The sequence below is a fragment of the Helianthus annuus genome, chromosome 5, assembly GCF_002127325.2.
Source record: "Helianthus annuus cultivar XRQ/B chromosome 5, HanXRQr2.0-SUNRISE, whole genome shotgun sequence".
Lineage (NCBI taxonomy): Eukaryota > Viridiplantae > Streptophyta > Magnoliopsida > Asterales > Asteraceae > Helianthus > Helianthus annuus.
The window spans coordinates 162,120,279-162,133,801 of NC_035437.2; the positions used below are offsets into that span (position 1 = coordinate 162,120,279).

The 13,523-nt window shown below is 36.3% G+C and overlaps 2 protein-coding genes across 2 annotated transcripts; one reads left to right on the top strand and one right to left on the bottom strand.

Moving 5' to 3' along the window:
* The first annotated feature begins 4,492 nt into the window (after nucleotides 1-4,492).
* On the top strand, nucleotides 4,493-8,778 carry LOC110941822. The gene is made up of 2 exons (XM_022183496.2): nucleotides 4,493-4,632; nucleotides 4,823-8,778. The coding sequence occupies exon 2, from the start codon at nucleotides 4,876-4,878 to the stop codon at nucleotides 8,578-8,580; it is 3,705 nt and encodes a 1,234-aa protein (XP_022039188.1). The 5' UTR covers nucleotides 4,493-4,632; nucleotides 4,823-4,875; the 3' UTR covers nucleotides 8,581-8,778.
* A 1,201-nt stretch (nucleotides 8,779-9,979) lies between these two features.
* LOC110941820 (50S ribosomal protein L7/L12) lies at nucleotides 9,980-11,621 on the bottom strand. Its single transcript, XM_022183495.2, has 2 exons — nucleotides 11,436-11,621; nucleotides 9,980-10,825 (listed from the first exon to the last, which is right to left on the bottom strand). Exon 2 carries the CDS (start codon nucleotides 10,719-10,721, stop codon nucleotides 10,140-10,142), a length of 582 nt encoding a protein of 193 aa, XP_022039187.1. The 5' UTR covers nucleotides 10,722-10,825; nucleotides 11,436-11,621; the 3' UTR covers nucleotides 9,980-10,139.
* Nucleotides 11,622-13,523: the final 1,902 nt, after the last annotated feature.

The window sequence follows — 13,523 nt, forward strand, 5'->3', positions numbered from 1 at the left end:
GTAAGATTTGACACCCAAATAAAACTCAATGTGTAAGATTTGACACCTAGATATAAAAAAACATGTGTGACACCACATCAGGGCCAGTCCAGAGCAAGTGTCGGGTGGGTGATCGTTCTGGGCCCAAATCGAAATAGGCCCGAAAAAATTTATATTTTTATATATATATTTAAAAAATCTGTATGTTTTTAAAGAAAAAAACTTAAAGGGCCTGGATTTTTGAACCAAAAACGTTAAAGCTCAACTGTTTAGAAGCTCAGTTGTTTCGAACCCCAACTGTTTTTGCCAATTAAATACAGAAGCCCAACTGTTTTAGTGTGTAATGAATTAATGATTTGGTCAAAATCAATAAACAAACCTAATGGATTAATAAATAGGGCCAAAAGTTTTTATCTCGTACAAAGCCAAAAAAAATTGTGATTTTCGGAGACAGCCCTGCACCTGTAAATTGACGTAGAAGTGTAAAACAACATGTGTAAAATGTTAAAACACTATTTTTAAGCTAAAAAGCCATGTTGAAAATGAATGCAAATCGGTAAAATGCCAAGATAAATACAAAAGCCCAACTGTTTTAGTGTGTATTATATGGACATATAATACACCATGTACAAAACCTAAAACGCCATGTATAAAACCTAAAAGCATCATGTACGAAATCTAAAAATCACAATGTACAAAACCTATAACACCATGTACAAATCATCCAGTTAAGAACGTAATTCTCTTAAATGTTTATATAGCAAGACTATATACATATTATAGATTAAAAAACGCTTGTTGTTATAGTTTGTTTAAAAAAAATAACGCATAAAGAATTATGAATGTTTAAATAAGATGGGGTGTAACACCCAAATTTATTATGGAAAATAAAACAGTGAAATGGATTAATAAGGGGTAAATGGTATGGGTGTTTAAAAATATCCGTATCCGAAAATCCGATCCGAACTATCCGATATCCGAATTCGTATAGTGATTTTAAAAATTTTCGGATATTTCTGACCGAAAATTTAATTTTTATTTTTATTCGGATATCCGAAATATCCGAAAACTATCCGAACAATATCCAAAACTATCCGAAATATCCGAAAATTTATATCCGGATATCCAGAACTATCCGGAATATCCGATTCGGCATATTAAAAAATAATAAAAAATAAAAATGAAATAACTAATGGATATTCATATATCCGATTCACTATCTGATCTGATATCCGAAAATTCGGATACGGATTCGGATAGTGAAATCAGGTATCCGAAAATTTCGGATATCCGAATTTTCGGATATCCGGTTTTGAACACCCCTAGTAAAAGGATCATGACTTAAAATACCCGACTTGGGGAAAATAACTTGGTAAGGCCATAGAAGGGCAAACAGACGAGGTTGAGGGGTAGCCTGTGCTACCCCTTTTGATACACTAGCTCCATCCCATCCTACATACTTTTTTTTTTTAATATATGTTGTACTGCATAATAGCAAATCAGCGAAATATAACTAAAAAACTATATTCTAACCATAACGAGCAAATTGTTTGAATAAGAATAATTTAGTTGATTTTGTGTATACAAATGAATTCATCAGTCATCACGTTTGACTCATTGACCCGTTTCCTTATTATAAATACTTAATGTGTTGATTATGATCACAAGGGATATTAACCCATTTGATCAGTTTGAGATAAAAAGACAACCCAAATTGATCTCTTCATAAGGGGTTGGATTGCCACCTCTAAGTATGCTATGCATCTTGTTATATTCATGTTTGTTTACCTTTTAATGAGGCTCTTAATGGTTCAGACCTCTTACTGGTTCAACACTTAGTGGTTCAGACTGTTTGTTTCGCAAGCAGATGTCTGAATGGTTTAGACATTTGCCTCTGAATGGTTAAGCATTATACAGAGTCTGAATGGTTAAGACCTCTAATCTGAATTGGTCAGACATTTGCCTCTGAACGATTAAGCATTATACTGGCTCTTAATGGTTCAGACCTCTTACTGGTTCAGCACTTAATGGTGTAGACCTCTTACAGGTTCAACAATTAACCATTGAGATGTTGCCAAACAACCCCTAGGTCTTTTTTTGCACCTTTTTTTTAAATTGCTGCTTCCTTATCATTTAATAAGTAATGCTTTGTATGAAACTTCTGGGTTTGTTTTAGGTTTGACATGCCAACACAACCTGTTTAGCGGTCTAATTTACATTCAGATTTTTTTGTATTGTTTCTTGTATGATTTTTGGAATGTTTATGGTTTATGTTGGATGGACGAAAAACTTGTTACTTGCAATGGTATAAATCAATGGTGCGCATTCCAATTGTATGATCTTTGGAATGTTTATGGTTTAAGTTGACCAAAAGGAACATATACGATTGCTTACTTTTTTTACTTGTTCCACTATTGTTTTCTTAAACAAATGGTCATTAGTTTTTTTTTTTCAAAAGTTATACTATAAAATTAAACATGTTTTTATCTTTAATTTAAGTATGACGTTGCTAATATAGGGGTGAACATGAGTCTGGTTCATTTATGGGTTGAAAATGAAGTTTCGGTTTAATTCGGTTATAAGTAAATTCAAATCTATAACCCATGTTTTGGTTAATTCGGTTATTAGAAAAGATGGTTCGGTTAACCATTGGCATACTGTACGATTTGGACGCGAGTGAATTCAAGCAAATAAATATTGTGTTCTTTAGAAGAAAGACAACTAATGTGTTTCAAGACATATAATATCTATTTAAAAATAAAACAAACATAAAACTTGATTTTAATGTGGACATGTTTCTGTATTTATACACAAATAACCAGTTTTACTTATTAGCCCATAAAAATAGGTTATAGAAAAATTCATAACCAAGCAACCGGCCGGTTTTATTGTCATAGTTAGATTATTTTATTGCCACTCTATGCTTATCTTTGCCAAAACAAGGTGCAAGCAATGTTTTAAAAACCGGTTTTTAAATTAAACCGGATCAGGCCAAAAAATGGTTCAACCGGTTGAACCAGATTGTACCGAGTGGTTCAACCGGGTTGACTAGCTAACTTTATAATTTCATAAATTACAACATCAACTCAAAAGTTAACCCAAAAATGCATGATTACATATTAAAAGATGATGCAAAAGTAAATCCATAATAAAAAATAATCCAAAAGATAATCGAAAATCATTCAATTTTCCAACGAGCTCTTTTAAATGAAAGTGTACGATATGTTTAAGCCATTTTGAGTGTTGAATACATCAACTATTTTCATTTTATACAATATTAAATAAGAACTTTTAGTTATGAATAATCATAATATATAAAAATTACGTAAGATAAGTAACATATATAATAAAATAAGTAACAACCCAAAGTAAAATAACCCTGGGCCGGTACCGGTATTACGTTTCAAACCGGTATACCGGATTTTACCGCCGGTACAAACCTTATGCCGTTTCACTTATTTACCGAGGTGTTTCGTACCGGATTTACATCTGGAAACGGTAATACCGGTATAACCGGCCGGTATTTACCGGTTTTTAAAACATTGGGTGCAAGTACAAAGTAAAAGAATTTTACTTGATGTGGGGTAACAAACTTACTAATGTCTTGCCAAAAACGGTGTAATCAACGTCACACAAGTTAAATATAAAAAGACATAAATAAAAGAAACAAACTACTTGTACTTTTGACCTTTTCAACTTATGTTACACTTAATTAGGTATGATTTTCGCAAAAGTAGATACCTAATACTAAAATAGTAAATTTAAAATATTTTCATGTTTTATTTTAAATTAGTTATATATGTATTTATATATTTAAAATATTTCCAGTTCTTAAAATCTGTCTTACCAGTTAACCTATAAGACAATCAATTCGATAACCGTGTGAGCTATATATCGCTAATAAGACGTTTTTTTTATAAATCTTTAATAAATCCCAAAGAGTAAATTACAAAAATCGTCCTTTATGTATGTCGCTTATTGCAAACTGTGTCCTTTGTCTTCAATAATTACAGAAAACATACTCGATGTTTGCAAACCTTTGCAAGTTATGTCCTTTAGTCCTAACTCAGTTAATTTTTTGTGGTTAAATCTGACCAAGTGGACCCCACATGAGGGTATTTTGGTCATTTTACTCTCATATAGGGTTTATTTGGTCAGATTTAACCACAAAAATACCCTCATGTGGGGTTCATTTGGTTAGATTTAACCATAAAAAATTAACTGAGTTAGGGCTAAAACCTAAATGACATAACTTGCAAAGGTTTGCAAACATCGAGTACGTTTTCTGTAATTATTGAAGACAAATGACACAGTTTGCAACAAGTGACATACATAAAAGACGATTTTTGTAATTTACTCATTCCCAAAAAAATATCATTAAATAATTTCAATTCAAAATTTGCTAAAAACATGAATAAATATTTTTTATTTTATTTTATTCTAAAAATAAAAAAAATAAAAAAATAAAAAAGAATATTGTTACAAAATACACCGTATGCAAGTACAATGCAGGTATAGATCCAGTTTCCAAGTCGGATGCAACTCAAAACCCTTCAACAACAACAACAACTTAATCGAATCTTTCTCTTCATTCTTCCGATCAAACCCCTAAAATTTCCCAATTCATCTTCCTCAAATGCGATTAATCTCCAGGTATTCTTTTCCTAATCTTTCATACCCACATGTAACATTGTAACATACACTTGTTTTCTTTTGTTATCTCATGTTTTTCGCTCCTGATTACATTAAAGATTGAATCTTTTTAGTCTTTTTTACACAATTAGGGTTTTAAAATTGCAAAAAATAATGTATTTATATGTGTTTTTTATGGGATTTTATTCAGGTTGAAGATGATGACACTTGTGAAACTGAAATAGGGTTAGTAAGTGTTTGGTTATGTTGAATGGTGTTTGTATGGAAACCCGAAAAATATCGGAAACCCTAATTGAGGGGTTAGTGTCATCTAAACAAAATGATGATGTGGATCAATTTGGGGGAAAGTTTCCAGAAGTTTCACAGTGTTTAGATTTAGGGAAAGTGAAATGTGAAGAATCTGCGTTTGCGCCGGTTAAAGAAAGTCGTTGCGTTGACTCGTGTAGTGTCAAGGGTAGTGATCGGGTCGGTTCAAGTGGTCGTGGAGACGTTTCTATAAAAGGTATTTCGCTTTTTGTTGAATTGACAGGTGGAATGAGTAAGAAACCGAATGGGGAAAGTTTTCGCGATGATAAAAGTCGTTTGATGTACGGAAATCAGGTTAAGGTTGATGTTGGTCAACAGGAATCCGAGGTCAATGTGGGCGATTTCGTGTGGGCCATAATCAAAAAACAATCGTGGTGGCCTGGGATCGTTTGTGATGCCGCTAATGCACCGAAAGAAGCTGCAAACGGGCCGACAAGAGAAGATGATATTTTGGTCAAATGTTTTGGTAACGATAATTTCATTTGGTGCTCCCCTTACGAAGTGAGGCCGTTTATCGGGTATTTCGATCGGTTACCTAATCAAAGTAAAGCGAAAAAGTTTCTTGTTGCGTTGGAGAAAGCTGTAACCGAGTTTGGTCACCGTGTAAAAGCAGAGTTCACTTGTCGTTGTTTCTCTAAGATGAAAACGGAGAAAACGGGTAATGTTGGTGATTTTTCAGTGACCCGGTTTGAACCCGCGAGGTTTCTTGATTATATTAAAGATCTTGGAAAAGATGTTTCGATGACTCACGAGATTGATAATGTTGTCAAGCAGAGTTGCTTATCCGCTTTTTATCGGTCATTAGGGCATCTTCAAATTCCCATGCATCAACTCATGCCAGCAAACGGGACTCCGTTGAAGATAAAGACCGAAGAGGAAAACGGGTATTTCGGTGATGATACCGAAAAAACGAACGAAACAAGGGAAAAACGGAAGAGCAGGTTTTTGTCGTATCCAGGTGAATGTGGAATTGATGATTCAAATGTGGATGATTATGAAGGAGTTGACTTGAATAAAACTAGTGGTCAAGGTCAAAGTCAACCTGTGAAGAAGCCACGAAAGAAGTGGACTCGAAAGAATAAAGAGGTACGAGCAAATGTATGTTCAACTGAGGTGCTTTCGCAGCTTCAATTTTCAGCTCAAGATTGTCTTTTTCCATGTGAAAGTAAGAATTTTGATTCGGTTAAACGATTTATATACGGATTTAGGAAAAGCGCATTCAAAGATTCCTCGAGTGAAATCCCGGTTGACGTGTCAAACTCAAATCACCAAATCTCGCAAGAAACTTTACCCAAGAAGGTGAAAAAGAAGAAGGACAAATCCGTCATTTCACCAACAATAGGAAACAACTCGAACCATGCTTCACAGTTTATGAATTTCCAGAATGTCGGGTCGTTTAATACTGAATCGATGGCAAACCAGAGAACAGAATGGCCAGCGAATCAAGTTCCGATCTTCGGTTTTGGATATCCACCGCCGACGCAACCAACTCAACCGCCACTTCGTAAACTTGCGCCTAAACGACCAAATAAAGTTGCGGAAAATGTTACACCTATGTACAACTGGAATGCTGACATCAGCACCCTCCCGAATATGAACAACATGGAAGGATTATATCAAGCTCCTGTTTTTTTCACAAATAGATTTGGGCCAATCCCACCGTATTATACAGGAAACTATGGTCAACCACAAGTCGTTCCTGTTCCAAACGGTTTGACCAGTGTTCCCAAGAAAAGAGGGAGAAAGAGGAAAAAAGTAGACTTGCAGGCTCACCTGGACCCAACCATGGGCTTGCAGGCCCACCCCGGTTCTACCATGGGCTTGCAGGCCCACCCCGGTTCAACCATGGGCTTGCAGGCTCATCCCAGTTCAAACATGGGCTTGCAGGCCCACCCCGGTTCTACCATGGGCTTGCAGGCCCACCCCGGTTCTACCATGGGCTTGCAGTCCCACCCTGGTACAACCATGGGCTTGCAGGCTCATCCCGGTTCAACCATGGGCTTGCAGGCTCATCCCGGTTCAACCATGGGCTTGCAGGCTCATCCCGGTTCAACCATGGGCTTGCAGGCTCATCCCGGTTCAACCATGGGCTTGCAGGCCCACCCTGGTACAACAATGGGCTTTCAGGCCCACCCCGGTACAACCATGGGCTTGCAGGCTCACCCCGGTACAACCATGGGTTTGCAGGCTAACCCCAGTTCAACCATGGGCTTGCAAACTCTCCCCGGTTCAACAATGGGCTCGCAGGCTAACCCCGTTTCAACCATGGGCTTGCAGGCTCACCCCGTTTCAACCATGGGCTTGCAGGCTCACCCCGGTACAACCATGGGCTTGCAGGCTAACCCCGGTTCAACCATGGGCTTGCAGGCTAACCCCGTTTCAACCATGGGCTTGCAGGCTCACCCCGGTACAACCATGGGCTTGCAGGCTAACCCCGGTTCAAACATGGGCTTGCAGGCTAACCCTGGTTCAATCATGCACTTGCCGGCTCACCCTGGTTCGCTTATGGGCTTGCAGGCTCACCCTGGTTCAACCATGGACTTGCAGGCTAACCCTGGTTCAACCGTAATCCCGAATTTGAACGGAAGCATAACCGGGCAGAAAAAACAAAAAAGAGCTAATAAAAATAACGAAGTTGGGGTACCGTGTATTGATCTCAGTTATAACAAAGTGCAGCAGGATAATTTAGAACTTAAAGGTACCGCTTTTCTGTTAAAGTTCTCATCAGACTATCCTTTACCATCTATTCAAGATTTAAATTCAGTCTTCTCAAAGTTCGGTGCATTGATTGAATCCGAAACGCAAGTACTGAACGAAACTCTAAGTGGTCAAGTCGTGTTTCTTGATTCTTCTAGTGCTGGAGGGGCATTTTGGGGCTTACAAAATGATAAACCATTTGGGCCGGTTCTTGTTAATTACAAGATTCAGCATCTCGCGGGTTCTGAATCTACTGTTCCGTTTAAAACCCCTATCAAGAGTCCATCCGGTCCCAAACCAATGGATTTGAACACAAATTCTATCGTTAGTCCAGCCATGATACCAGATTTGAACACGAATTCTACCGAAGTTCAAATCATCAAAAGAAGTAAAACGATTGAAGAAATTCGCCTTCCGTCTAATCATAATCATCTCGGTAACAATAAAGTTCATCAGGGTAATGAAGTTACGGGTACAACCGGTACAGCTCTTCTTCTAACGTTCTCCCCGAATTTTCCGTTACCAAGTATACAAGATTTAAATTCGGTATTTTGTAAATACGGAGAGTTGAAGGAACGCGAGACTCGCGTATTCGGTCAAAGCTTCACGGGTCAAGTTGTGTTTGTGAAACCATCTACTGCTGCAGACGCGATTCATAGATTGCACAAAGACCAACCTTTCGGGGTGGCTCTTATAAGTTATCAACTTCACCATTTACACAACGTTCAACCTGCGATTCGGGTTAAAAGCCCGGTAAATGCGTTGAAACCGCCTCAAGATCTTGGTGTTATTAAGAAAAATCTGGAAAGGATGAATTCGATGTTGGAGAAATCTGGGGATAGTTTGTCACCAGAGATGAGAAGGAAATTGGAGAGTGAGATTAAAGGGTTGATGAACAAAGTGAGTGCTGTTGATGGCTCTTCTTCTTCTTCCTCTTGTCTATGATTGGTGATAGTTTTTGCTTTCTTTTTTTTATGTATTTTGGTTGGAGGGCTAAAGAATAAATATGGTAAACTGTGGGGCCCCTTTTATGATCTTGTGTTTGGATCTCTCTTTGTGATTGTTTTGTGTTGCATTGAGAGAGCTTGACTGCATGAGTGTCTTGATGAGATTATGTTTCAAAGGTTTTTTTTTTTTTCTTTTTTCTAGATGTTATGGTGCAAATGAGTGGCTCCCGTCAGCTACTCAAGATCAGCTTGCTAAAAGCTCGGTCCCACTTCTTTACAACCGTACTAGGAGTTTAGATGCCCTATAAATAGGTACGTCATGCGTTTCTTGGAGCGTGTGACTTTAATCGTGTAAAAACAGAAGGAAACTCTGTGCAGTTTGACATTTGAATAGAAGAGTTTAGTAACATCTTACATAATTACAACTAGAAATGGTGAGTCAATTTATATAGTTAAGATAATACCTTAAGGGGATTTCAGTAGCAGTAGGGACAAGAAGAAAAATCAATTAGCCAAAACATAACCGATTTAACCAATTGAGAAACTTATGGTTAGTTCATAGCTTTTTATTAACCGATCATAGTGGCAATAACCGGACCAAACCAATGTATTAGAAAACCAATATAATTGAACACACAAATTTAACAAAAAAAAAAATGATTTAACCGAACAAAAAGCATCATATCATCTGAATTTTATTAATACCAAACCAACCCATGCTCACCCTAGCTCATTTGTTACAAGAACAATGCTTAGAAGTAGAGGTGGCAATTGTGTCAGGTTGATGGGTTGACGGGTTGGCTTAGAAGTAGAGGTGGCAACCCGAACCCGACCTTATATTATTATTCGGGTCAAAGATTTTAACCCTAACCTCAGCAATATTAATTCGGGTCAACCCGAACCGACCCGTTTAACCCATATTTTTAAATGAGTGATATAAGTTGACGATTTATAAACGAGTTGTTCGGATTTAAGCGGGTTATTGATAACATGTTTAATGATGAGTATGAGTGGGATCACTCCAGCGGCCGGGAGGTCCGTGCTCCAAACCCCCCCCCCCCCCTATGAGTGTGAGTGTGATACATAATATAATGTTTCAAAATTAACATTATTATAACTAACCATGTAAAATAGAAACCGGAAAAACAAAAATATAAAAGATTTTTTATCTAAATAGTTAAACGGGTTAATGGGTCAACCCGTTTTTATACGGGTCAACCCAAACCGACCCGTTTTTAATACAGGTCAACCCGAACCGACCCGTTTTTTTAAACGGGTCGTGTTAGTCGACCCAAATCTGTTTTTTTCGTGTTGGGTTAACGGGTCGTGTCAAGAATTGCCGCCCCTACTTAATAAAGTAGTTAACCAACCAGAAACACAGGAACTTGGCCACATAATGGGATAAAAGTTGCAAATATTATTAGAAAACATAACTTGTTCATTGTAATCCTACATCAAAATCTTTCACCATAATCAAATCGGCAAACAATGTTTTGATCCATTCTAAATCTTGCCAATTAAGAAACACCAACTTAAAAACAACACGGTTTCAAAGCATCACTCCATCACAGCAACACCACCAGCAGCCTTAATCTTCTCTATTATCTCGTTCGCCTCTTCTTTACTGACCCCTTGCTTTATCAAAACCGGAACTTTCTCCACCATATCTTTAGCTTCCTTTAATCCAAGATTAGTAAACGCGCGCACCTCTTTAATCACCTTTATTTTAGCAGCCGCGTCAAACTTCTCCAACTTAATATCAAACGCGGTTTTCTCAACCTTTTCTTCAGTCTTAGCAGCCCCGGGCCCGGACCCACCTTGGGCACCCAAGTCAACCCCGTCAACCGAAACCGACTGCATCTTAGGGTGCCTTAATCTCTCTCTAAGAGTGGGGCCTATTTGCATACGTTCTTCAGGGGGTAGGGCTGCGATTTTTTCGGCTAGTTGAATGATTTTATCAGAAGGTGGTGGTCTCGGGCCATATGGGTCGTAAAATGGGGGTAGTTTGTATTTTTTGGGTTTGGCTTTGGGATCTGCGGGGACGAAATCGTGTTGAAAAGAACGAGATTGTAGAGGCCCGGTTATTTCACGGTGAGTGGCGCGCATGCGAATGGATCTAAGGAGTGTTAACGACTTCATGGCTTTGGTTTGTTTTAGTATGAAAGAAGACTCAAGCAATACAGTGGTTTTGAGAGTGAATGTTTATATTGAATAGCATGACACTGGTCTCAATCTTCTTACACCTGAAAAAGACAAAATTCCAAACATGTTTTTATCAAGAATCAGTCTGAAACTGGAGCTACAACCAAATATAACACCTTTTTTGAAAATGTAGTTCATTGCAAAGGAATCAAATTTCACATATTGTGCACACAATCATTCATTAATCTAATTCAGCACCTTGCAAAACATAAAAAATCGATTGAGACATTACATCGAACACTTGGGATGCATCTTAAACAGCACCACATAGAATGCTTATACATAAACGTTAAAATGATATACATATCGAAAAAAGATAAAGATAAACAATCAAATTTGCACATCGTTTACTTAAAAGTCTTAGAATTAGCATATAATAACACAACCATAACATCAAATAACCCCAAATTCAACTCAGCATAACACAAGACATTTCATCGAACACCTGGAGTGCATCTTTCAATAGACACCAAAAATCACAAAAGGGCCAGCTCCAATTACAGATTTCTTAACACAACAAAAACATACAAATATCTACAAACACAAACTTACTCAACAATCAAATTGACACACCAATTTACAACAAAAGATGCAGTTAAAACGAAATGAAACAGTAACAAATTCAACAGGGGTTTAAATCATTCGACAAACCGTGATTCAATGAAGCTTGAACCTCTGTTGAATCAAAACATTCGAGCTATTGGAAGCTTGGAGAAGAGTCGCCGCCTATGAAACTAGAATTAGCGATCGAACTTTTGGAAAACCAGTGTATTTACCGATTTGGCTCTAAGAGTGTAGTTTGGTCCTTGTAGTTTTTTCTAGTGACATTTTAGGACCTTCATGTTTTTGTGGTAGATCAAATAAGCTATAAATAGTAAATGGTTTTGGGCTATAATTGTAAAGCCCAATAAAAATGTGGTTTTTAGAGAAATAATCTGGGCCAATAAACTTATGGGCTAAAATATTGTTGTCTAGAAAAAGTGAAAAGAGGTTACTAATTTCATTTTTGTCAACCAATTAAAGAACATTTCATCCAACTTAACAACATAAAAAAACGTTATAAATATATAATCTAACTCTTCATTAATAGATAATCAAAATCAAACCATAGTGTAAAAAAACTCTTAATGATAAGTGCAATAAAGTGCAACAATCATCGATTAAAGAATATGTAAAAAAACTCTTAATGATAAGTCGAATTTGTATAAATTACCCCCCCTCTATGATTTATTGGTTTTAAAAATAGAAACTTATGTGAACTTATGTATTAGACAAAATGGACTGAGTAACCGGTCCATGGGTCTTATAATAAAACTTTTTATGATTTGGTGGTCTTCATAGTGTGTTCCAAGAATAAATACAATGGTACATAATAATAATAATAATAATAATAATAATAATAATAATAATAATAATAATAATAATAATAATAATAATAATAATAATAATAATTATTATTATTATTATTATTATTATTATTATTGTTATTATTATTATTATTATTAGTTGGTTTTAAAGTGGAACCTCATGGCTCATATGCACTTATATGTTAATTATGCTATATGGGTTATGCAATTAATATCATTAACAAATGATACATAACTTTTTCTTCAAACAATTAGTATATATTACAAGAAAGATTTCGCGAAATAATGACCTAAGAGCATTTACAGTGCTAGGCATTTCGAACGCGCTCAAGATGCCTAGTCAGTGGCTGAATCAAACTTTCACTCATTATAAAGAAAATTCTCTTCAATGTTCTTATTCAAATCCACATCATCACTTATTTTCTACATTTTTTATTATAACCAGATATTTTTATAATAAACTATTTTCAAATTCGTATTAAATATTATAATATATTATATTTATAAATTAAGAAGTACATAACATTAAAATATAACAAGTAAATATTACATCTTTAAAATAAACCCATGGCATTATAGCCTAGTGGTATCTTGGTAGTGGGATAAGGCTTATGACCATTAGGTCATGGGTTCGATTCCCACAAAGGGGGTTTTTCCCAGATTTATTGGGTTTCCTCCTGAATTGGTGTATAGGCATTATTGCCTAGTGGAGAGGGATATGATCGGGTGGTTCTGCTGGTGGCACGATAATACTCCAGTGGTCCGTCAGTGATCCAAATTTGCCGTTCAAAAAAAAAAAAAAAAAAAAAAACATCTTTAAAATAAGTAAACATTACATAAACTACTCCATGTTAATTTTAGCTCAAATTTCTTAACATATTTCCTCATGCCTTGTTAACATTTGGGGTCTATGTGTGATTTATCTATGAAGAGTGGTGTGATCATGCCTTGGTTATAGAAGTGATTCATTTGGTTTTTGAACGCGCTTATGACGAAAGCTTTGGTTTAAAGCGTTTTGCTAATCTTTGCAATTTCCTTGTCCTTGCTTTAGATGATTTTACTCTTGCTTTTGCCTTGGCCCCTTTCTTCCCCATTGGACGATGCATTTCTTCAACCTCATCTGACACACAATAAGAATAAAATCCGTAATTGATTGGCGTTGAAGAACCGATCAAAGATAGAGAGATTAAATGACTAAATACCTTAAATTGGCAGTGGTAGAAAAAATGTCCAACCAAGAGGAGTTAATGGTTATGTTTGGTATCATTTGATTCACAAACATAATGTAAGAAATCGATTCTTTGATAGGAGATGTTTGAATGAAGTAATTTGAATAGTTAAACTTAATTTAGTGAATGAAACATAAATAACT